The sequence below is a fragment of the Castor canadensis genome, chromosome 16 (assembly GCF_047511655.1).
Source record: "Castor canadensis chromosome 16, mCasCan1.hap1v2, whole genome shotgun sequence".
Lineage (NCBI taxonomy): Eukaryota > Metazoa > Chordata > Mammalia > Rodentia > Castoridae > Castor > Castor canadensis.
In genome coordinates this window covers 41,833,397-41,859,587 of record NC_133401.1, presented here as the reverse complement: position 1 = coordinate 41,859,587, position 26,191 = coordinate 41,833,397, and the positions used below count along the sequence as shown (strand labels likewise).

Below are 26,191 nucleotides of genomic sequence, written 5' to 3'. Positions count from 1 at the left end.
ACCAAGAGGGGCTTCAAGGTCTAACTTTCTGAGCACATGGTTGGTTTACCAGTCAGCCAGCCTCTCCATGCTGCAGTTATCCAGGGGATCTTCCCAAATCACCCGATTAACATAACCTCAGATGTGGCTGAAAGGGGCTTATTATAAGAGAGAGACTACTTTCACCTTTCTAGCTCTGCTCCTGAGATGTTTCAGGAACCAAGGACAAGAGGCCAAATATTTTAACAATAGACAGTCTTATAGTTCTAGTCACTTAAGAAATTACAAGGGGCAAGGGGAGCTGTGGAGGAACTGTAGATGAAACCTGTAAGTGCCTAAGAGGGAAATTTATCATTCTTACTTTTCTTCTTCAGAAAAGTAAGGTCTCAAATCAGCAACATAAGCTAGAAAGATCAAATTGAAATAAGCCAGACTCAAAGATAAACCTAGGTTTTCTCTGTGGAATCTAGAGTCAAAAAAAAAAAAAAGAAAAAAGACATGAATGTAAAAGGGGAACCAGTGGGGAGGGGGAGGTGAAAGGACAGGATGATGCAGGGGTAAAGGTGGGAAGTACTTTATATGCATGTACAAAAACAGAATAATGAAACACATTAAAATTGTTAAAAAAAAGGGATGGAGGTACAAGAAAGAGTAATGGGGGTAAATTTGATAAAAACTTACCAATATGAGTGTCTGGAAATATCATGAAACATTAACAACGAAACCCTGTGAACAACTAATATATGCTAACAAAAAATAGAAAAAAAGATTCTAGAAAGATCAATAAAACATAAATCCTTTGCTACATTTACCAAGAATATAATCAAAGACACAAGCTAGGCGTTGATGCCTCACGTTTTGTGAGCATCTGCTTTGTAAGGTTCAAAACCCTACTTCCCAGCCCCCAAAAGACAAAAATTAACAAAATGAGAAACAAACTGGGACATATCATTACCAACTCTGTAGAAATTTAAAGGATTGTAAGGGAATGTTGTGAACAATTTTGTCCCAACAAATCAGACAACTTAGATAAAACAGACAAATTTCTAGAAAGACACAAATGATCAAAAGTGACTCCCACTCACCCCACTCACCCACCCAGGATACCACAATCCACAGTGCTCAAGTTTCTTAAATGGCAAGGAACAAACACACATCCTCCTGTACAAGTCTCTATTACTTGTAATAACTAATACAATGTGTTAAGTGAACAGTTGTTATATTATATTGTTCAGGGAATAATGACAAGAAAAAAGCTTACATGTTCAATAAATATGTAATTTTTCTTTCTTTTTGTTGGGTCTGGGGGGCTAAAGGATAGAAGAGTGAGTCAGTATCCCATCCCCCGTGGAGAGCACTATGGCCCTGCACCCTGAGGAGTTCATAAATCTGCATTCCTGCACCCTAAGGAGGAGATACATGGTCTCATAAATCTGCCATGGAGCTGATAAACAGAATGCTCTCAAGGCTGTTTCCCCCTCCAATAAGGGGCAAACAGATCAGCTCATCTAAGAGAGCCCACCTGCGAATTCACCGCCAATGGAAAGAACCCACCTAACCCTTACCCTAACCTGGAGTTAAAGCATCCATAAAAAGCCCCAGCCTTCACCTGAGCAGGGAGCCACTGGTTTCCGGGCTCCAGTGCACTGCTCTAGCTGTAGCCTTTCCTTTGTCCCTAATAAATCCTACTTTGTGTACCAGCCTTGTCTCACAAGCCAATCAGCTGCCTCAGGAGCCAGTTCTCTGGCCTCTGAAGGCAAGAACCTTTGTCACTGGCCCACAACATTTCACACCAGCATGTAACATTTCTTTTTTTTTTTTGGGGGGGTGGTGGTACTGGGGTTTGAAGTCAGGGTCTTGTGCCTGGCTGTAGGAGCTTTATCACTTGAGCCATACCCCGAGCCCAATAAAGATATAATTTTTCAATTCATAGCTGGTTCATGATTCCCTGAGATTGGCTGTATCCACAGACATGGAACCTGCAGATACAAAGAGCCAACTATACACTTAAAAACAAACAGTGACTGGGGATTTAGCTCAGTGAAAGAGCACTTGCTTAGCAAATGAAAGTCCCTGAAATCAGTCCCTACCACTGGGAAAACACACACACACACACACACACACACACACACACAGTAAGCCCAGGCCCAGGTGGCTTCCCTGGTGACATTTTAAAAATATTCTTTTTTCTTTTTTAAAAATAGATCACCTGCTGCCTAGCTAAGTTTTCACCCCACCCTAATCATGTTTATCTTTGAGGAAAGGATGCTTGTATGCCACAAATTCCTCTTCAGGTGGGCTAGCTGAAACTGCCTGGATCTAAAAACAGATGCCAGAGTGATAACAAACAACCTCTACCTTCATTATAATCCTATCTGTTTGCAGCACCATGACAGATGATAATAGTCACAGTGATGACTGGAAAGAACCATAAAAGAAGTGAAAAGAGGTAGTGACTGAATTTTGGACAACCTCCTTCCATTCCTAGAACAGACATGAACATTCCTCCCTTTGTTAGCCTATCCCTCCCCCTCATTTATTTTATTGTATCTATAACCTCTTGACCACTATGGGTTAAGAAAGTAATTTGAGAATTTACTCTTGGCCAAGAATAAGTCTCCTTCACTGATCAATTGGTGTTCAGTTTTGCTATGGGTTCCACAGCTGGGAGAGAGAAAAAGGACCTATTGTGGGGACAAAACTGGCAACACTGGGTCCTGCTATGTAGCCCAGGCTGGCCTTGAACTCATGATCCTCCTGCCTCCACCTCCGAGTGCTGGGATCACAGTTGTGCTTCACTATGGCATGCTAGCTACGAAATAACTGAAGAAAGAATGCTAATTACTAATCTGGGCTCAGAAAAAGACATCACAAAGTATGGCACTTTGGTATGCTGGATGCTTTGAACTAAGGGGACTAGAAGACTTCAGAACCAAGGTCTTTCTGACTTTCTCCTGCTCCCTTTGCCATCCTTCCACTATTTTTTGTCCTTTTTTCACCCCACCCTCCAAAGTGCAGAGAAGGAGAGAGAGGCTTTCTTCAAAGTACTGTAGTTGACTAAGAGAAGTTCCTCCAGAAGGAATGCAACTGTCATGAGCTCCCTCCCTATAATCTTGGTGGTAAAGCATTTGCCTAGCATGTGCCAGGGTCTGGGTTCAAGCCCCAGCAGCACAAAAGTAAATAAAGGTCTACTTGGGAACACTAAAAATACATCTACCATATAAGCCAGCTATCCCACTTCTGGGTATAAAGCCAAAGGAAACAAAACAAATATATCAAGACAGGGCTGGTGGAGTGGCTCAAATGATAAGAGCACCTGCTTACCAAGTGCAAGGCCCTGAGTTCAAACCCCAGTCCCTCCCAAAAAGTAAAAAAAAAAAAAACCCAAAACAAACACATTAATTTAGCAGTCAGGCTACCCTATTGTTAGACTGATGAAGCATATACCCAAATTTAAACATATTTTCCTTGGATATGATCAAAATTCGATTTTATTTAGGGCAATCAAACTTTCCAAGATTAGTAGGGTCAGCAAGCAAACCATTAAAGAAATCTGATTTCCCTGCAGATACCTGACAGGATTAACACAGAAGCTAATACAGTTTCTATACATCTGTGTCAGAGTTAAGTAGCTAGCTCTGGAAAGCACTGGGAAGGGGGCCACACAACCAGGTCAGGCCAGCTCTTTCCATCGTTCCCTGTCTTCACTCTTACCCAGTCTCAGGTCAAACAGTCAACAGGCTGGGACGTTTCATCCCCAGTGGTGACCCCTGACACAGGTGTGGGTACACTGTTCTCTACAACCTCACATCAAGAGTAAGATCCAAGGAAGCAAAGCTAGGCTAGTTTCTCGGGCTCCTGGCCGTCATCTTGGAATGAGGTCCCAGCAGGAACACAGGGGTTAAGAGACCTTCCAGATCCGCCAGATGGGTCGGACTTGAGAGAGGACGGGAGACTCGAGACACGAGAGATGGGGAATTGTGGAGACTGGGATGATGGAGTCACGGAGAAAGGGTGAGAAACGGTACTTGGCTCGGCCAAGGGTCTAGGCAAAGGATGGGTCTATGAGTGTCCTAGAGGGCAGTCCTCGAGTTTGGGGAAAGCTGCACTGAGGTGGTTAAAAAAAGGGGGGTGGGGAGAAAACAAGAACACCCTCCCCCAAACTACATCCCCAGGAGCCTGAGCACTAGCGGCCCTGCGCCCTTCCCCAGCCGGGTCCAGCCGGCGAGCTCGAGTCCGCGAGTCCAGGGCGCGTCACGCAGGGAGGCGGGGCGGCGCCAGGGGGTGTGACCCGAGCCTCGGGGGCCGGTCTGCCTCCCAGCGCCGCGTTTCCGCCACTCTCGGCGAGCAGCGCAGGCGGGCGAGGGGCGTCCAACTCTGCGCCCCCGGACTCACCTTCTTCCCTCCCCACCGGCTGCGCGCCAGACACCGCTTCCCACAAACGGTGCGCCCTCTCGCGGTCGAAGCGCACCCCATCCGGTTCCCGGCCTTCCCGTTCCTCCGAGCTGGGGTATGGCTCAGCCCTTCCGCCGTCCGTAGCCTCCACGGAGCCCAGCGCCGCATACTCCATCTTTCCCTCAAACCCTAGCCGGCTAAGAGCTGCTCATGCGTCTTGCTATCGCGAGAGATGGGTGGGCGGGGATTCGGCCAGGCCAACAAATCTCGCGAGGTTTGGGCTCTGCAGCCCTCGCCGCGGTGTGGCGCCTGGCTTTCCTTTGGCTTTGGTGCCTTTAGGACTTTGGAGGTGTGCTGTGGACTCGAAAGCCGGTTGCTGTCTCTACAGCAAGCTCCCTCCCTCACGGTCAGTTTTCGCTCTCATTTTGTTGTGTTTCTTCACCATTTTTTTTGATAGGGAAATAAGGCCCAGAATCTGGAAATGGTGCATTAAAGAATAAGTAGGGCTGGCGGAGTGGCTCAAGTGGTAGAGCACCTGCTAGGCTTGCTAGACCCTGAGTTCAAACCCCAGAACCGCCAAAAGAAGAAAAAGAAAGAAAAGAGAGAGAGAGAGAGAGAGAGAGAGAGAGAGAGAGAGAGAGAGAGAGAGAGAGAGAGAGAGAGAGAGAGAGAGAGAGAGAGAGAGAGAGAGAGAGAGAGAGAGAGAGAGAGAGAAAGAAAGAAAGAAAGAAAAGTTCCTTATTAGAAGTGGTAGAGCCAGGATTCTATCGTCAAACTTTGATTATTGCTAATAGCAGATACTATTGGGGCCTACATAGCGAGTTCGAGGCCAGCTGGGCTAGATAGGGAGCCCTTATCTCAAACCCCACTCCCCCAAGTACCATTTATTGAGTTCCAAGTGCCAACCCCAGCTCACACCTTCCCTTATACCTCAGATCATTGTATCCAGTCACCTGTTCGACACTACCACTTGGATGTCTGATAGGCTTCTCCAGCATGAACTGTTAAGCCCCGAACTTTTATCTTCCAACCAGAGATTTGCTCCCCATCCATCTCTCTCTCTCTCTCTCTCTCTGTAGGAATGGGATTGGGGTTTGAGCTCAGGGCATCATGCTTGCAAAGCAAGCACTGTTTATCACTTGGGCCACACCGCCACTCCATTTTGCTCTGATTATTTTATAGATGGGCTGTCATGAATTATTTGCCCAGGCTGGTCTGGAACCATGATCCTCCTGATCTCAGCCTCCCAAGTAGCTAGGATTACAAATGTGAGCCATTGACACCTGGCTGGAGCCACCATCTCTTGTTTAGGCTATTGTAGTAGTGTCTTTGCTGGTGCTTTCCTCAGAAGTCCCAGGGATCCTCATGTAACAAGTCATGTTATGACATTCTCATGCACAAATCTCAATGACTTCCCATCTCACACTTAGTAAAAGGCCAAAGTCCTTACTGACCAACAAGGACCTATACAATATAACTTATCTTAACCTCCTGGAATGAATGAGGCTTGTAATGTGATTACCTTATTTCAACCTCATTGATTCAAGTATTTTTATTGAGAGTTTATTACAAACTAGATGATATTTGGGGCACTGGAATAAAGGGGTGAACAAGACAGGGAAGTTCTAGTAGAGTTTTTTTTTTTTAATTTTTTGTAGTGGAGGAAAGTATGATAAAAAGTTCAAATAGTAAGAAGTGCTAAGGAAAAAACAAAACAGGAATATATATTAGGTGAATGATGAGGGAGGAATATTAGTTAGGGTGTTCAGGGAAGGCCTCTGAAGGAATGACATTGAGTTATGAGCTGGTTGATAAGAATTCTGGATCTTAGTCTGCAGATACATGTCCTTTTTCCAACACCAGATGACCAGCCTAAAAACCAATGACTGCGTGTCTCTTGATGTAGCTCAGGCTGGCCTTGAACTTTCTGTGTAGCCCAAGTTGGCCTTGAAGGCAGAATCCTCCTATCTCCATCTCTCTGGTGTTGGGATTACAGGTGTGTCCCTCCATGGCTGACTTTACTTACGTAAAGAAGATTTCTAGTTCCCCATACTTGAATAACAGTTATTTTTGTGGGCAAATCCTGGGAATGGAGTACTTAAATTGCTGTACATATGAAAATAGTCCTACTCCTCCTCCCAACTCTTAATCCAGTTAGATGCTCAACACAGTTTCTGTTCTCCAATGAATGCTATCAGGGTTCATCCCCTGTGCCACAGAGGCTATGGTTCAAACATTCAACAGTGTTGCTCAGCCCTGTATTTGTGGGGATGACTTTTTATTTCTTCCCTATGGAAAATGAGACCCATTTCTCAATATTTGTATTTTTGCCATAGGAGATGAATAATCCTAGGAAAATTACTTTACCAAGGGACAGAGAACTGGCTACAGTTTAGCACACAGTTCAGTTATATAAACACTAACTGTGTATGAGTGTGGCGCAAATCCATTCTACAGCACTTAACAAGATACAGTTTCTGCTCTCAGGAAGATTAAACTTGAGTGTGTCTAACTGGTATGCCTCTAATGATAGAACATAATTTACTAAATATATAATATCAGAGAGTACACATTAGCTGCTATCATAGAGGTACGGCAAAGGCCAGTGTGGATGGGGTGGGAACAAATCCACAGTGTGAGGATCATGATGATGTCTAGGATATTTCTTTTCTTTTTGTTGGGCAGCACTGGAGTTTGAACTCGGGGTCTTACCTTTGCTAGGTGCTCTTACCACTTCAGCCACTCCATCATCCCATTTTTGTGATTTTTTTTTTCTAGATGGGGTCTCTCAAGCTATTTGCCTGGGGCTGGCTTCAAACTATAATCCTGATTTCTGACTCCTGTGTAGCTAGGATTATAGGTGTAAACCACGGGGGCCAGACTAGGGTATCTCTTAATAGCTTTTCTACTTCTCAGCTCTAGGGTATATCTGTAGCTGTTAGAGGTGGCCACAGATTAGTTTTTATTAAGGGATGTAAAAACGTTTTGTTTGAATTTGAACTTGAGATTGCTCCAAAACAGGAAGGGTGTTGCGGAGGAAAACTGAAGAGTAACAGGCAGCTGGGGATGGGATGCATGTCTTAGGCAAGGCAAAGGCAAGGCAAGGCAAGGCAAGGCAGGCATTTACTGTGACTTACCTGTTTCACTCAGTCTTACGCTTCTAATATCCATACTGTTGTGAATAACTAACTATAGCTTGCTTATTTATTTATTTATTTATTTATTTATTATTTGTTATTTTTTGGTGGCACCTGGATTTGAACTGAGGGTGACATGCTTGCTACACAGGCACTCTACCGTTTGAGCCACTCTGCCAGCCCAGGTCATTTATTTTTGCTGGTTTATTCTAAATACTATGGTATATTCTCTATGGATGTTCGAGATGTTTTCAGTGTTTGCTATTTTGAACAGCTATACTATGAACACTCTTTTTTTTTTTTTTTTTGAGACGGGATTTTACTGTGTAGCCCCTGCTGACCTCTACCTCACAATTCTGCCTCAGCATCCCAGATGTTGGGATTGTAGGTGTATACTACCATTTCTGTCACCATTAACATTCTTACACTTATCTCCTCTCTCTTCAGCAAAGTATAAGATTACTGCAGATTTTCATTCTCTCCTGTACTGTCCTGTCAGACTTCTTTATGTTTTATCTATCTTGTTTGTGTAAAATGGTATTAGATTAGACCTTTTCATTCTTTTATCTCTGTCTTTTTTAAATTAATCAAACGCCATCAACATTATTTATTAAGCACCTTCTGTGAATTTGATATTTTGTTAGGTACTAGGGAATTTGATATTTCTCTTTTTTCTAATTTTATGTTGAAGTATAACTTACAGTAATATGTACAAGCACAAATCTTGGATGAACTTTTTTTTTGCAGTACTGGGGCTTGAACTCAGGGCCTTCACTTTGAGCCTTTTGATCTCTGCCTCCTGAGTAGCTAGGATTACAGGCATGGCCACTGGTGCCCACCGGCTTGGATGAACTTTTTAATTTAAATACACCTGTATCATCACCACCTGATTTAAGATACAGACCATTTCTAGAATCCCAGAAAGCTCATTTGTGCTTCTTTCCAGCCAATACTCACCCAAATAAATGAATATCCTGAACATCATGGATTCGTTTTGCCTGATCTTGAACTTTATGTAAATGATTTACTTAATTTCTAAATATTTGAGGCTCTTTCTAGATTTTTTTGATGACACTAGGGTTTGAACTCAGGACCTCACAATTGTCAGGCAGGTACTCTACCTCTTGAACCACAATCCCAGTCCTGCCTTGGATTAGTTATTTTTTAGATAGGGTCTCTCGTTTTTGCCTGGGGCCAGCCTCAGACCATGATCCTCCTACCTGCAGTTCCCCCACCTAGATAGATCATAAGGTTTATTGATTGAGATGGAGTCTTGCTAATTTTGTTTTTGAACTGCAGTCCTCTCTATCTCTGCCTCTTTAGTAGCTGGGATTACAGGTATGAGTCCTTGCACCCAGTTCTTTCTAGATTTCTTATTGTTGTTAATTTTCATTGATTGATTGAATGATTGGTGGTACTGGGGCTTGTACTCAGGGCCTCCATACTTGTTAGGCAGGTGCTCTAACACTTGAGCCACACCTCTAGCTAATTTCTATTTTAATCCATTGTGATCAGAGAACATACTATGTAAGACTTAAGTCTGTGAGGTCTATTGGGATTTGTTTTATGGCCCAGCATATGGTTTATTTGGTGAGCATTCCATTTGCATTTGAAATGAATGTGTATTTTGCAGGTGTTTGGTATAGTGTTGTATAAATGTCTGTCATGTCAGGTGGTTGATAGTGGAGTCAGGTCTTCTGTATCTTTACTGATTTTGTCTAGCTCCATAAATTATGGAGGGTGCTTGTTTAAAATTCCAGTTATGATTGTAGATTTTTTTTTTTTTGGTTTTGTGCTGTTTTGCTACAAGCATTTAATTTCTAACATACAAGAGTAAAGTCATGTTTTCCAGTTACACTGACACATTTATTGGTATGAAAGGCCCCTCCTGATCCTCAGCAATACTTATTACCATAAATTTGAATTTGTCTGATATTCATGTAACCATACCAGCTTTTCTCTGTTCATATTTACCTGGCATGTGTTTTTTTATCCTTTTTTTTGTGTTCTTACTACTGCAGTACCTTATATTTAAAGTGTGTCTCTTGTTAATAGCATTTACTTGGATTTTTGAAATGTAGTCTGATGATCTTTTCCTTTTATTTGGAGTGTTTAGTTCATTTCCATTTAATTTAATTACTGATACAGTGTTTCTTTGTATCATTCTGCTATTTTCTGTTTGTTCCTTCTGTTCTTTGTATCTTTATTTCTCATTTCTTGTCTTCTTTTAGAGTAACCAATTGTTTTTTCTATTTTTATCCTTTAGTTATTGATTATAAATTATTTAAGTATTTGATTGTTATTTTATTATTCCTTTAGTGCTTACTCTAGAAATTATAGCGTGCATCCTTGATTTATCACAGTCTGTCCTAAAATGTTGCCTTTCTCACTTCCTCCACTGTACTCACACCCTAAAGTTTAACTCTTGGTCTGGCAGAGTGGCTCAAGCGGATAGAGTGCCTTTCTAGCAAGCATGAGACCCTGAGTTCAAACCCCAGTACTGCCAAAAAAAAAAAAAGTTTAACTCTTAACACTTCCTGTCTTCTGTTATAGTGTCAAATATTTCAGTATGTGTTTGTAATATAATTGTTTTTGTTTTAAACTGTCAGTATTAATTTATGTTTACCTAGTCACTCTTTAAGGTATCCTTCTTTCCTTCCTCCAATTTTTTTTTTTTCTTTTTTTTTTGGTGTGGTACTGGGGTTTGAACTTAGGGCTTCATGCTTGCTAGTCAGGAACGCTACCACTTGAGCCATTCCACCAGCCCTTTTTGTGATGGGTTTTTTTGAGATAGGATCTCATGAACTATTTGTCCAGGCTGGCTTTGAACGACGATCCTCCTGATCTTTGCCTCCTGAGTAGCTAGGATTACAGGCATGGGCCACTGGTGCCCATTTTTTATCTTTTTCTTTGAGGCAGGGTCTTGCTATGTAGCCCAGGCTGTCCTTGAATTACGCAGCCTCAGCATTCCCCTTCCTGCCCACCCCCCCTACTGGGATTACAGGCATGCACCACCACACCCAGCTCCAGAAGTACTTTACTGTGTTCTATGCTTTTACTGGCTCATATGCCTTCAGACAAAAGAACTTCATTTATTCATATTATATATTTATATTATATTATTGATATGTTTCTTTTTCTGTTTTTTTAAGGGGGTCTCTATGTAGCCCAAGCTTTCTCCAAACTCGCAATCCTTCAGCCTCAGCCTCCTGAGTTCACTACCATGCCTGGCAGTTTTTGTTTGTGTTGAGATGTGGTCTACCTGTGTTTCAAAGGCTGGTCTCAAACTTCTGGGTTCAAGTGACCCACCTCAGCTTTGTGCAGAGCTGGGACTGTAGGTGCACGCTTCTGCACCCAGTTTGTCTCTCAGCTTTGGTTGTTAGGAAGTATTTACGTTTGCCTTCGTTAAAAATTTGTATTATGGTGAAGTGTATATATAACATAAAATTCACTTGGGCTGGGGATGTGGCTCGGTGGTAAAATGCTTGCCTTGTATGCATGAGTCCCTGAGTTGAATCCCCAGCACCAAGAAAAAGTTAAAATAGTGAATCAATATTTCTTTCTTCCTTCCTTCTTCCATTTTTTTATTCATTTCATTTTTCAGTGGTACTGATGTTTGAACTCAGGGCCCTATGCTGTTTACTTACTTATCTATTTAAAGTGCTGCAGGTCAAAGACAGGGCCTCGTGTATGCTTGGCAAGTAAGTGCTCTACCCTTTTGCCCATATTTAAGTACACTGTTCGGTGTATTAAGTGTTCATGTGCTGTGCAGCCACTACTACTATGTGTGTGCAGAGCCTGTGTACCCAGTAAACAGCTCCCCTTTCCCTCTCGCACCTGCCTGAGCCACTATTCTACTTTTTTTTTTTGGTGGAACTAGGGTTTAAACTCAGGGCCTCACAGTTGCTAGGCAGGTGCTCTTAGCACTTGAGCCATGCCTCCAGCCCTTTTTCGCTTTTTAAAAAAAAAATTATTTTTCAGGGGGGATGGCAGTGGGGGGCGGGAGAGAGGTGGCCTAAATAATGTATACACATATGAATAAATGTATAAACAATAAAAAATAAATATATATCCAGAAAAAAATTATTTTTTAGGTAGGTACTCACATTTTGCTCAGGCTGGCCTCAGACCTCTGTCCTCCTACTTATGATCTCCTGAGTAACTGTGATTATAAGGACATACCACTATCCCCAGTTTATTGGTTGAGTTGAGTCTTGCTAACTTTTCTCCCCGGGCTAGCCTTGAACCACAATCCTCCTGATCTCTGCCTCCCAAGTAGCTGGGATTATAGCATAAGGTACTGTGCTTGGCTTAAAAATTATTTTTATGAGTGTATATTAATGGGGTTTCATTTTGGTATTTCCAGTATATACATACAATGTACTTTGATCATATCCACTCCCACTGTTACTCTTTCTTATCCCCCTTTTCCTCACCTATCCCTTTTAAAACTTTCTTACAAAGAATTTTCATATTTGCAATATAATTCAATCATATCCTCCCCCTACCCTCTTTTATTCCCCTTCCACTGCCTCCCTCAATAAATAGTCCCTGTTTTGTGTTCATGTCCTTTTTTTTTTAATCTAGATTCTGTATATGGCAGAAAGTATGGTATTTGTCTTTTGAGTCTGACTTATTTTGCTTCAAATGATGAACTCCAGTTCTATCCGTTTTCCTGAAAATGACATAATTTCATTCTTTTGGACTGGGTGTGTGGCTCTCATGGTAGAGGATTTGCCTAACAAGTGGGAAGTCCTGTGTTCAGTCCCTGGTACCACACGCACAAAAAAAATCATACTTCTTTATAGATGTATAATACTCCATTGTCTATGTAGACCACATTTTCTTAATCATCTTTTGGTAAGCACCTAGACTGACTCCATAACTTGGCTGTTGTGAATAATGCTGCAGTTAACATGGGTGTGCAAGTGTTTCTATTGTATGCTGACTTACACTTCTTTGGCTCTGTGTGTAAGTGGTTGGTATAGTAGGATCATATGGGAATTGTATTTTTAGATTTTTGGGGAACTGATTTCCATCATAGCTAGACTAATCTACATTACCACCAATAGTGAATAAGGGTTCCTTTTTCTCTGCAGCCTCACCAGTATTTGTTCTTTTTTGTTTTCTGGATGATTCTTCTATTTTCTTGAACATACTACTAATAAAATCCCTTTCTGAAAACTCAATATCTGACTTCCCTCGTTGATATATTTCTACTGACTGTCTTCTTTGTTTTTAATCTTTTTATTAGTATATAATAGTTGTACAGGGGATTTCATGTATGGTTATTATGTGGTCCCTGTTGACTGTCTTCCATCCAGAAGGGAATTGAGTGCATACCCAGGCTGGGCAGGGACAGAGGCTGTGTGAAGCCACTACTGTTATCCTCTCAGTTTTAAGCCTGCCAGGACTGTGAAAGAAATGGCTGCTTCTTCTGAAGGTCCCTGGGAATGGCTGGCAAATCACAACTCCAGTGAGACCAAGGGAGTTGTCAACCAAACAGCCATTCCCTTAGCAGTTCCTTGGGTTGTCATCAGGACAACTATGGTTTATGACTGCCCTGGGGAGACTGTGATCTGTGTCTCTGGGGAGACAGAGGAGAGAAGAGTTCAGATCATCTGAAAGAACTGTTTCAATTGAGGGAACCCCTGCAACTGTCATGGCCACTCTCAATTGCAGCTTTGCCTCCTGAGCTCTGCTTTGGCCATGATAGGTTCAGATGACCCTTACATGACCTTACCTATAGCCACTGTGGACCTCATTGCAGCAGTCCTCAACCAGATGGGGAAAGGGCATTTCCCTTGTGCATGACAGCTAGTGTATATATGTGACCAGCTGTATAAGCTGTGCTCCTCTCACTCTTGGGGCAGCAGTCTGAGATACCTCCCTCCTGTGCACTGCCACTGTGCTGCACCATAAGCCCCCTAAAGCCTTATGTGAGTGGTTTTATTGCCTCCTTTCGGTCTTTTATCGTGGATATTGTGTGCTGAGCTGGTTGTGTGAAGAACAGGCATTTCCATGCTTAGCAGCAGCTAGAGGGCGGCAGAAGAGTTCCAGAGAGCAGTGGCTGCAGTAGAGACTGGTAAAAGCTGACACCAGGAGGATGGCGGACGTGCTGAGAAGGAGAGACTGGGGAGCACAGACTGCAAAAATCTGCAAGCCTCAGCCACTGGAAGAGTTCTAAAAAACCACCCAGAGTTACTAGCACCAGCTTCTGAGGAGCAGCCCCGAGCTAAGAGCTGAGGGTTCTGTACTCTAGGCCTTGATGCATAGCACTAGCTGCTCAGTGCTGCACCACTGGCACTTAAAACCTGAAGCTGTAACACTAAAGGGAAGAGTTCCTGACACCCCAAGTTCAGAGCTGATGACAGGGAGGGAGCTACACTTTGCCTGTTCCTGATTTCCAATGGGAAACTTTCAGCCATCCCCACAGTGTAATTTTAGGACATTTCCATTATCCCGAAAAGAAACCTTGCACACTCTTGCAGCATTACTCATTCCCAGCCCCAGCTCTAGCAGCCACTGGTTTGTTTTGTCTCTGCATTCCACAACTTATTACATGCTTTATATAAAGAACTGGGGGAGAGGCATTTGAAGGGTCCCAATACAAAGAATTGATTGATGTTAAGCCAGGCCTGTAATCCCAGTGCTCAGGAGGAGGAGGTAGGAGGGCCGCAAGTTCCAGGCCAGCCTGTAGTACACAACAAGACCTTGTCTCCAAGACAAAAAAAAAGATAACTGTTTAAGGACATGAAAGTGCTAATTACTATGATTTGGTGATGATACATTGTATACCTGTATTGAATTACCACACTATACCCCATAACTATGTATAATTAAAATAAACAGTTTATTTCTGTAAATTTGCATTTGCTCTTTTTTTTTTTTTTTTTAACTTAACATTATTTCTAACAGAATTTCACCCATCTTCCAAAAATTACAGGCCAGGAGAGAGCATATCAGATACTTTCAGAGCTTCATCTGTTCATTGCCACACTCTATGCTTAAGCATACCCACTAATTAGTCACTTCCACCCTACTCCCAGGAGTGTACATCGCCAGCCATCTTTCTCTCTTTCTCCTGGGTTAATAAAGGATTCCTCGTCATGAGCTGCCCAGGTAAATCCTCTTCATCTTTTTAGGCTCTTCATTGATTCATTTCCCTTAGTCAGGAGTGGGCCAGCTGACGTGGAATGTGAAGCTTATTCAATTTTTTAAGCCTTTTCTGTCCTGGCTTGGCTTGTTCCATGTTAATGACAATGGTGTATTCTGTGATCAGAAGATTTCCAAATTGTTTGTGTCCCATGTGGAAGAATCCATGGCAAGACATGTGGATGTAATGGAAAAGTTTATTAAAAGTTAGGGAGGGGAATTACAAAATGGTCATGGTGGGACCGGGTTGAAAGAAGCTGGATGCAGAGAGAGCTTTTCATCAGTTTTAAAAATACATAGGGGCTGCTCTGTGATGGAGTGCTTGTACAGCATTCATGAGGCCCTGCGTTCAACCCCCAGCACCATGACCACAAACAAAACCTCTTAGACCTGTTTGACTTACTCACTTAAGTAAGTTTTTATTGAAATGTGACATATATATGTATATAGATATAAAGAGAAATACATCTAGAGAAAAGTGCACTAATTGTGAGCTTTACAAATTTTTATACAGTGAGCACTGTCATGCAATCAGAACCCGATCAAGAAACAGAACATTAGCAATACCCAAGGCAGCCCTTATAGTGTTGCCTTCCCATTACTGCCCTACCACACTAGGGTAAGGACTATCTTGATTCCTCATGGCAGAGATTAATTTTGCAGTTTTTTTTCCTTGGCTGTTTAAACACCAGGCCTCACTCACACTTGCTAGGCAGGCACTCTTACCACTGGAACCATTCTGCCAGTTTTTGAACTTTATGTAAAAGGAATTAAAGCCAGGAATGATTCCACTTGGAAGTGGATGCAGGAGGATTGCAAGTTTGAGGCCAGCCTGGGCTACAAAGTGAGATCCTGTCTCCAAAAACAAAAAACAATTAAAGGAATCAGGGCTGGAGGTGTGGCTCAAGCAGTAGAGTGCCTGCCTCACAAGTGTGAAGCCCTGAGTTCGAAACCTAGTACTGTAAGAAAATGAATAAATAAGTAAATAAATAAAGGGACCATACAGTATGTTTGTGCATGCGTTTTCTTAATAACATTCATGAGAATAATTCATATTGCCGTTGTAGTGTGCTCATTATGATTACTATATAGCACTCTGCGTTTTATTCTTTACACTGCACATGAACATTTGGCTTCTTTCCAGCTTTTGGTGATTGTGTATGTATTTGTATGCTCAGCTTGTGGTCACCATGGTGCTTTGGCTGTCCTTGCATGTGTCTTCTGATGAATTTGTGCACTCATTTCATATAAGCATATGCCTAGGAGTAGAATTGCTGGGCCATACGGTAAAATACACATATTTTCAACATTAGGAGAAACTGCCCAGCAATTTCCTAAAATAGTTCTACAAGCTGACACTCCTATCAGCAGTTTCTCTGTAAATCAACACTTCCTATTGTTTGTCATTTTAATTTTAGCTGTGGTGGAGGTGAAATGAAATTAGCAACTAATGCAGCTGACTACTTTTTCATGATTTTTTTTTGTTTGTGTGTGTGCTACTGGGGTTTGAACTCAGGGCTGCACGCTTCCTCTGCAGGTGAGCTACCACTCAAGCCACTCCACCAGCTCTTTTTTTAAAATGTTGGGTATTTTTGAGTTAGGGTCTCTCAAACTATTTGCCTGGGGCTTGCTTCGAACCACCATCCTCCTGAACTCTGCATCCTGAGTAGCTAGGATTACAGGTGTGTACCACTGGTGCCCAGCAAGGCAGGGGCTCTTTAGCCACACCTACAACCCATTTTTTTTTTCTTTGACACCCTTTTTTTTGCAGTGCTCATTTAACTTTTCATTTTTCGATTGGATTATCTGGCTTTTTCTTTTTTCCAATTAAAAGGACATTAAATACAAATTGTTTTGTGGAGACACACACACACACACACACACACACACACACAAATATCCTTTCCTGATCTAATGCTGGACTTTTTGCTCTTCTAATGAATTTTTTTTCTGCCATGCTGGGGATTGAACCCAGGGCCTGTGAATGTTGGGGCAAATACTCTATTACTTGAGCTATTCCTGGCTGTTTTTTGTTTTTAAGCCAATGTTTTGCCACTACCTGGCTTTGAACTCAAAATCCTTTTGCCTTTGCTTCCTGAGTATCTGTGATTACAAACATTTGCCACCATACCTGGTTCCTAATGCTGTATTTTAAGTTATTTCTGCTAATTGAAATCCAAATTCAAATGAGCATGATGGTATTTATTTTTGCCAACTCTGTCAAGCTAAATAGGTGAAATGAATCTTAAGATTTTTTTACCATTTCAATATATAATCAACACACAAAAAATTGGGATATTTTAAATTTACCTCACAGCAGAGACCCAGAAGAAGAGCAATGCAGGCTGAAAGCTCACAAAAGAGAAGGTTGATGATGTCCTTTTCCTTGCGGGGGCAGTTGGGGAGAAATCTGAGTCCTACTGCAATACAGTCATTTTCCTGCTATTCTTTTTATTTGCCAAAGCTGTGGTCTCCTGTAGCATTATCAGGTGGCTCTTCTTAGTGAGCATCAGGTGTGGTGGTGTGTGTTTGTAATCACAGCTGTTCAGGAGGCAGAGGCAAGAGAACTTTGAGTTTGAGACCAGCCTGGGAAAAGGTAGTGGCAAAACTTTGAATTCTAACCCTGCAATAGCATCCATCTTGAACAGAGGAAAATAAAAGGAAAAGGGGGTGGTAAGTTTTTGAAAAATGTTTTTATTAGTATGTGATAGTTATATATAACTATATCATAACTTTTCTATAGATAATTTTCTACAGATAATGTGCCCCGGTTTGGCTCATCCTGTCCATTGTTCTCCCCAGTGTATTTTCTATGACTAGCTTTTTGTGTCCTGTTTATTTGCCTCCTTCAAAATTTTGAAGATACTCTTCTATGCTTCTAAAGACGTCTTGTTTTACTTTTCACAAGTTAAAAACCACGTTGAATTGATTTTGGGGTATGGTGAGAGATAGGGATGTGGTCTTTTTTTTTTTTTTTCACCCATGTGACATTAATCTGATCCTGCAGCATTTATTGGAAAGGCCATCCTTTTCCCACTGTACTGAGGTTTCGGTTTTGTTATATATCAGGTATCCATGAATGTGTGGGCTTGTTTATGGATTTTCCTATCAGGATAGGAGTACCAATATTCTGCTTGTCTTTGTGCCCAAACCTGTTTCTGTCTTTTTTGTTTCTTCTTCTTCTTCTTCTTCTTTTTCTTCTTCTTCTTATTTTTGGTGGTGCTGGGGATACATGAACCCAAGGTCTCATGTGTGCTAGGCAGGTATTCTACCCCTGAGCTAAACCAGCCCTAAAACTACAGTCATTATTATTATTATTATTATTATTTTCTGGTACTGGGGTTTGAACTCAAAGCCTACACCTTGAACCACAGTCATTTTTGTGATTTTTTTTTTTTTTTGAGACAAGGTCTTTTGAACAATTTGCCTAGGCTGGCTTTGAACTGAGAGCCTCCTGATCTCTGTTTCCTAAGTAGATAGGATTACAGACGTGAGCCACCGGATCTGGGCTACAGTCTTAATTAGTACCATTTTCGTAGTAAATCTTGAGTATTTTCCAAAGCATTGCTTTTCTTCAAGATTTCCTTGGCGACAATGTTCTGTATACATTTTACATTAGCTTCATGATTACTTTAGGCAAGGACTTGAATAAGTCCTTGTGTGTGTGTGTGTGTGTGTGTGTGTGTGTGTGTTTATTTATTTATTTATTTATTGTGTGGTACTGGGGGTTGAACCCAGGGCCCTTGTACATGATAGGAGAAGCTCAATATATTTTTTGAGCAAATGAATGAAGGAACTGAATGTAATCACTGAAATATAAGCACTAGAAAGGTAAGAAAATGTTCTTTGAAGTATCCCAAATGTCTAAAACAATACCAGGGCTGGTGGAATGACTCAAGTGGTAGAGTGCCTGCTTAGCAAGCATGAGGCCCTGACTTTAAACCCCAGTACTGCCAAAAAAAAAAAAAGAAGAAGAAGAAGAAAAACACAAAAACACAAATCACATTGAACAGTAGAAGGGACAAATAAACAAATTCATAAAGCAACACCTGGCCCCAAGTAGGCACTCAGTAAACATTAGTTGAGGAAGTGAAGGTGGGTCAGCACTGGTCTTTGCCTGTGGGCTCCTATTTAGCTTTCAGCTCTCAGCCTAAAAGTATTTCCTCAGGGAAGTCTTAGTTTTTTATATTTCACCTTCACAGCCATTCAACTGGTCTTTCACGATAACTTTAGGCAAGGGCTTGATAGTGTATATATTTATATATTTCAAGTACACATAGTGATCTGTATGTGATTTTTTTCTTCTTCACTAGACTGACCAGGCCCCATTCTGTCTTGTTTACTGTGTCCTTAGTGCCTTGTGTAGGACACATTGTTGGCTTCCAATTATCACTGATGATTAAAGAAGCAACCAGAGGTTTTAGAGTGGATGCTCCCTGTGCTGTTAGAGGAGGAAACCTGGTTCTGAGCTTTAGACAATGAGTAAGAATTCTGTGTGTTGAAGGAGAGAAAGTTAGTTCTAGACAACGAGAAAGCTGTGTCTAACAGATGGTAAGGCATCAGGATGTGTGACACTGAAGAACAGCAGCTGGAGCCTAAACCTGGAAAGTTCAATTGCACATATCTTGAGGAAGCTGTGTTTATTCAGTAGATAGTGGTGATCTACTAAAGAATTTTATGCAGAAAAATAATAGGATCAAATTAGAATTTACAAGAACAACTCTGGTAGTAGTGTACAAGCTATTGCAGTCATCTGGTTGTGACATAATAGGGAACTGAGCCAAGACGGAGGGAAAAGGGAGGGGTGGATTCATGAGTCTTCCTGAATCAGTAGATTTCACTGAATCTGTGGAGGAAAAGGTTGTGGGCCAGGAAACTTACAAGCTTGAGGGAAAAGTATGATGATGCCATCAGTGAAGATGAATCCATTCTATTGGCTTAGGGAAGAATCCTGGATTTCATTTTGAATGTGGCAAGTTTCAGTGTTCTGTGGGACGTACAGATGGAAAAGTCAAGTTGTCAATTGAGATCTGAGGCTAGGAATCAGGGCAGAAGCAACAGATTTGGATGCCAGTCCTCAGGACGTGGGAAATAAATTTCCCTAAGCAAGTGGAGTTCCAGACAGTGCAGTGGTCGACCTGAAATCAGGCACATCAGCTAGCCTTCAGTCATCAGCTGATGTTTTGGGATAGTGTGATTAGCTTTAGGAGATTGGAGGACCTGAGTGAAATGACAGTTGTCTGTTTGCTGGTTTTGACTCTTGGGTCTTTGGATTGCCCTATTTAATGTCATGCAAAAAAGAATAGAATATTAGTAATTTAGAAAACAAGTAGAGTAGAGCTGGGTGCATGGCTCAAGTGGTTGAGCTCTTGCCTAGTAGACTACTTCCTAAAGCCCTGGGTTCAAATCCAATACCACCAAAAATATAAAAAATAGGAAACAAGTGACGTGACAGTTTAATTCTAATGAACATTTGTTTAATACCCAGAGTTCTTGAACTGTCCTTACCTTTGTAAGGGGAAGATCTAGGTTTTTGTTTGTTTGTTTGTTTATTTGGTTTTTGAGACAGAATCTTTCTGTATAGCCCAGGCTGGCCTCAAACTCATGATTTTCCTGTCTTAGGATCCCAAGTGCTGGAATTACAGGTGTGCTCCATCCCGCCTGGATTCCTGTGTTTAAAACCACTACATCTGAAGAAATTTGTTGCAGCAGCCATAGGAGCCTAATATAGTGCCTCTCTAGGCTTGGCTTTGGTTTTATGAATTATACATTTTATTTATTTGCATATTTTAGTTGAACAAATAATGTAAATAAAAAAATTAAAAGATTCTTGCATATGGGTGGGAGGTTTCTTTTTGTGGCGATGAAAGTATTTTAAGATTACAGTTATGGTTGTGCAACTCTGAAAATATACTAAACACAATTGAACTATATAGTTTAAGTGGGTGAACTTTTTTTTTTATCGGACTGAAGTTTGAACTCAGGGCCTACACCTTGAGCCACTCCACCAGCCCTTTTTATCCATTAGTTTTTTTTTTTTTTTTTCGGTGGAACTGGGGTTTGAACTCAGGGCTTCAAGATTACAAAGCAAGTGCTCTACCATTTGAGCCACACTTCCAGCCCCCACCAGCCCTTTTTATGATGGGTTTTTCGAGATAGGGTCTGGTGAGCTATTTGCCCAGGCTGGCTTCAAACCATGATCCTCCTGATCTCTGCCTCCTGAGTAGCTAGGATTACAGACGTGAGCCACTGGTGCCCGGCTAAGTATTTTATTCCTTATGATGCTATTATAAATTTTCTTAATTTTAAATTGTTCATTGCAAGTATATAAAATATAATTGCTATATTTTATTATGGTATAAAATATAACATGAAATCTACCATCCTAGTCATTTTGAAGTGCAGGTCAATAGTGTTAAGTATGTTCACATTGTTTTATGACAGATCACTAGAATTTTTTCATCTTGCAATGCTGAAACTCTGAATTCAGCAAACACCAGTGGGGCCCTCTCCCCCATTCCTTGATATCCACCATTCTACTTTCTTTGTTTTGGTTAGACTGGGGTTTGAACTGAGGGCTTTGTGCATGCAAAGCAGGCACTCTATTGTGTGAGCCACACCTCCAGTCCATTTTTCTCTGGTTATTTTGGAGATGGGGTCTTGTGAACTGTTTGCCTGGGCTGGCCTCAAAATGTGATCCTCCCCATCTCAGTTTCCCAAGTAGCTGCGTTTATAGATGTGAGTCACTAGCACCTACCTGCACCACTCAACTTTCTGTCTCTATAATTTTTATTTATTTGCAGTACTAGGGTTTGAACTCAGGGCCTATACCATGAGCCATTCCACCAGCCCTTTTTTATGAAAGGTTTTTTTCGAGATAGGATCTTACAAACTATTTGCTTCGGCTGGCTTCGAACCATGATCTTCCTGATCCCCGCCTCCTGAGTAGCTAGGATTACAGGCATGAGCACTGGCACCCAGCTCATGCTTTTTGATTACTTTAGATACTTCATATAAGTTGAGTCATGCATTATTTGTCATTTTGTGACTGGTTTATTTCTCTTAGCGTAATGTCTTGGAGGTTCATCCACATTGTAGCATGTATCAGGGTTTCATTTAATTTTTTTTGTTTTTTAAAGGAGGAAAGATTATTTTGGCTCATGATTTCAGAGGCTTCAATCTATAGTGTCTTGGATCTGTTTTTCTGGATATAGAAGCCCAGAAAGAGAGAGAGGGAATATGAGAGCACAGTTCCATGCCAAGTACACCTGCTCCTTCTGTGACAAAACCAACATTTAGAGCGGACTGTAGGAAACTGGCTCTGTGGTTCCTGCATGAAAACAGAGACTGGTGGTAACGACCTGTAACGCCACTTCTTGGTCACAGTCAAGTCTTCTGTCAGAAGACTGAAGGAATCTAAAGACCAGTAGAAGCTCTACCATTTGAGACATCCCTAGCCTACAATTAATGGGTTCATTTACTTAACAACAACAAAAAAGATAGGAATGGAGGCATAGAAAAGAGGAATATGACCAAAGCAAGAGTGAAGACTAGCAGGGTAGACATTAAATTGTATAACTCTGTGTCTGGCATCTTGGCACATAGTGGTGTGATGTGAGCTCTAAGAAGCTGGGATCATCTGAGCCTATGGCTTAGCCCTACTATGGCCTAGCAGGCTCCACTTGCTGCCTGCAGCTTTTCTCAGCACACTTTCCCTGTTCCTGCCATCTCTGACTTCCTACAGTCTCCACAGCAGCTTTGTCTTTACTCTCACAACTTCATACATTACCCTCTCAAGAGCCACCCACAAGGACTGTGACCCTGCCTGGCCTCCCAGCCTTCCTTTGAAATCTGGGTGGAAGCCTCCATCACCTCACAACACTTGCATTCTGTGTATCTTCAAAACTTCCATTTTGTGGACAATGCCAAGGCTGCTGCCAGCTGGAGAAGTGGCTGGACCTACTTGGATCACTGCTACAGTGACTCTTGAGTGCCTTGACGGCTGAAGGTGGGGGAACATTTTCCTAGGCCTGTGTGAGTGGGGTGCCCTGGAGCTCTCTTCTCAAAGCAAAATCTTTCAGATGAGTTTACACCTTTACACCCTTGAGCCTTCGATGGGCTGCATCCAGTCAATCCGGAAGTACTCTCAAAGGCACCTTTTCTATTGTCCTGATGCAAAGTACTTGACTTAGTGTGTGTGTGTGTGTGTGTGTGTGTGTGTGTGTGTGTGTGTGTGAGACTGGGGTTTGAATTCAGGGCTTTGTGCTTGCAAAGCAGGCACTCTACCACTTGAGCCACACCTTCAATCCATTTTGCTTTGGTTATTTTGGAGATACTCAGCTGGCCTGGAAGTGCAATCCTCCCAATCTTAGCCTCCCACGTAGTTAGGATTACAGGCATGAGCCACCAGATCCCAGTAGCCCCATTTCTTAATACCAGTATTCTATGTTAGTCAGATTTCTGTTGCTATGACAAAATATCTGAGAAAACCACTTAAAAGAAGGAAAGGCTTATTTTGGCTCAAAGTTCTGGAGGTTTTAGTCCATTGTCACTTGTCTGCATTGTTTCTGGCTGTGTTGAAGCAATATCATGGTGGGGAGCATGTGATGGAAAGAGAGAGAGAGAGAGAGAGAGAGAGAGAGAGAGAGAGAGAGAGAGAGTTTTTTGAGACAGTCTTCTGTTGTTCAGGCCTTAAACCCCTGGGCTTGAGTAATCTTCCTGCCTCAATGTCCTAAGTATCTGAGACTATAGGCCCACACTACAATGCCTGGCCAGAATTTAATTTCTTCTTAGGGCTACATGATCTTTCATCCTAAGTATATGTAATGCTTTATTTATCCATTCTTCTAGCAATGAACACTTGCTATTATGAATAAGGCTGTCCCTAGACAAATAGTTCCTAAGATTCTATCTCGAAAAAACCCATCACAAAAAAAGGGCTGGTGGAGTGGCTCACGGTGTAGGCCCTGAGTTCAAACCCCAGTCCTGAAAGACAAATGAGTAAAGCTATAATAAAAATGAGTGTGCAAATATCTTTGAGATCCTGCTTTGAATTTTTTATTTCTCTTTTTTTTTTTTGTGGGTAGTACTAGAGTTTGAACTCAGTGCCTTATGTTTGCTAGGCAATTGAATTCTTTTAAATCTATATCCAGAAGCTGGATTGTCTGGATCATATTGTAATTCTACTTTTAATTTTTGAGGAACCCCTATAAATGAACCTCCAAAAGGACTGCACTATTTTACATTCCTGCCAACAGTGTGCAAGAGTTCTCCATCCTCATCATCACTTGTTATTTTCTGTGCTTTCTTTTCATGTGCTTATTCAAATACAATTTTTTTTGGTGGTACTGGAGCTTGAACTCAGGGTCTCACAGGAGCTTGAACTCAGGGTCTCACACTTGCTAGGCAGATACTCTACCACTTGAGTCACTTTGCCAGCCCTGTCTTGTGTTGTGTTTTTTTGAGACAGGGTCTGCGAACTGTTTGCCTGGGCTTGTTTCAAACTGCGATACTCCCGATCTCAACTTCTTGAGTCAGAGGCACAGAATTACAGGCCACTGGCATCTGGCTCAAATACAATTTATTTTTATTTTTTTGATAGAAATCTTGCAACAAAGTTCTTTTATTAATATATGTGAACTAGCCAATGACACATGCAACCTGAATTCATTATTGTAAATCCAATAATTGTAACAAATTTAAGGCACTGTGTTTTATTCAATTTTATAATATCTGCATACAGTAGTGGTATATACTCAATAGTATGGCATAAATTAAATAATGTATGTTATTTTAATATACTTTATAAAAATGTAATGGTTAAATACATAATGTCAGTTAAAAATAATTGAAAATGTTTTGCAACTCCAACTACTTAAGAAATGTTAAGAAATTTTTTATTTTTTTGCAGTACTGGGGTTTGAACTCAGGGGCTACACCTTGAGCCACTCCACCAGCCCTTTTTTGTGATGGTTTTTTTTTTTTTTTTTTGAGATAGGGTCTCAAGAACTATTTGCTTGGGGTGGCTTTGAATTGGATCCTCCCGATCTCTGCCTCTTGAGTAGCTAGGACTACAGGCGTCATCCACTGGCACCCAGATGGTTTGGTTTTTGAGACAGGATCTTGCTATGTAGCAAGTTGTGAAGTTGGCTGCAACTCACTATTCTCCTGTCTCAATGTCCTACGTTCTGGGATTACAGACATGTACCACTATACCTGGCTAAATGATTGTTTTTAATAATAATTTTCACCAGTTTCACCAGAAGTGCAGATTAGTGGAACTCTTTTTCTTTTTTTTACTTTTTATTTGGTGGAACTCTTTTTGAAAAGACTGTCATGCTGGAAGCTGAACCAGTAAATAGGTAAATTTTATGGGATAATAGTTACTTCTCTATGAAGTTGTCATAAAACAGAGAGCGATTTATATCATATATAAATATCAAGAGATTATAATCATTGGCTTATGGCAGGGGTTACCCTTCCCATTTCATAGTTTTTAAAAGCTGCTAACCCCAAAACACCCTACAGTTTCTTTGACTCATACATTCTAAATTGTCTATTACCTGTCAGTACTGTGTAGGGGTCTCTTGAGAGTCTACTGTTTTTAGCTTATCCTTACGTCCTAGGGTTCTTGCTATGCGTGGTTGATATTCCCGTGGTAATATAACACAATAGTTTGTTACTGTGCTGCTCTGTTATGGCTTGTTTCAGGTTCGCTGTTCTCTCCTGGGTGGCCAGTTGTTTCCTAGTTTCATTTATAACACACTGTTCGGCTCTAATCATCTTTGTTCAAGGCTGTTCCTCCTTTCAACGATCTCCTTACACTGTGCTCCCCAACGTAGAATTAAGTGGGTTGGGAGGATGATCACTTTTATGAGTCTTGACAGCTATTGTCAGATTTCGCTCTGGAAATATTCTGCTCATTTATGACTACATTGATTTTCTCCCAATCCTGTCAATATTGCATTTTGTCACTTTTCATTTTTGCTCATTTAACAAGTGTGTGGGGGGAGATTTTTTTTTCTTTAAATTAAATTAAAGACATACAAAATTAAAGTTTTGTATGTCTTTAATTATTAGTGATGTCACACATTCTAAGTGCTTGTTTGTTGTGAACGTTTTCTGGCAGGTTAACTCTGTGTCTGACAGTCCCAACTTTGTTTAAAACTGTGTGATTTGGGGCAAGTCACTAGTCACTTTCCTTCCTGTAATTCAACTTCTCAAACTGTGAATTGAGCCAGGTGCCAGTGGCTCACACTTGTAATCCTAGCTACTCAGGAGACAGAGATCAGGAGGATCACAGTTCAAAGCCAGCCCAGGCAAATAGTTCGTGAGACCCTATCTCAAAAAACCCTTCACAAAAATAGGGCTGGTGGGGTGGCTAAAGGTGAAAGCCCTGAGTTCAAGCCCCAGTGCCCCCCCAAAACCCCAAAAACTATGAATTAGAAAAGTTAGACTAGCTTAGTATTTACTTTGACTAGTAAAGTAAAAGGAAATCTATTTTCCCCTTCTAAGTATAATCCTAT

The 26,191-nt window shown here is 41.4% G+C and overlaps 2 protein-coding genes across 5 annotated transcripts in view; one reads left to right on the top strand and one right to left on the bottom strand.

Moving 5' to 3' along the window:
• Positions 1-4,605, bottom strand: part of Znf346 (zinc finger protein 346) — a 45,525-nt gene extending 40,920 nt beyond the window's left edge. For all 4 annotated transcript variants that reach the window (XM_020162781.2, XM_020162782.2, XM_020162783.2 and 1 more), the window contains exon 1: positions 4,375-4,605. In XM_020162781.2, coding sequence (XP_020018370.1) covers positions 4,375-4,549 — 175 coding nt within the window. In that variant the 5' untranslated portion in view covers positions 4,550-4,605. The remainder of the gene's footprint in view (positions 1-4,374) is intronic.
• Positions 4,606-4,626: 21 nt separating this feature from the next.
• Uimc1 (ubiquitin interaction motif containing 1) overlaps positions 4,627-26,191 on the top strand; it is a 110,359-nt gene continuing 88,794 nt past the window's right edge. Inside the window, exon 1 of the mRNA XM_074058719.1 lies at positions 4,627-4,780. The gene's annotated coding sequence lies outside the window, so the exon portion shown is untranslated. The remainder of the gene's footprint in view (positions 4,781-26,191) is intronic.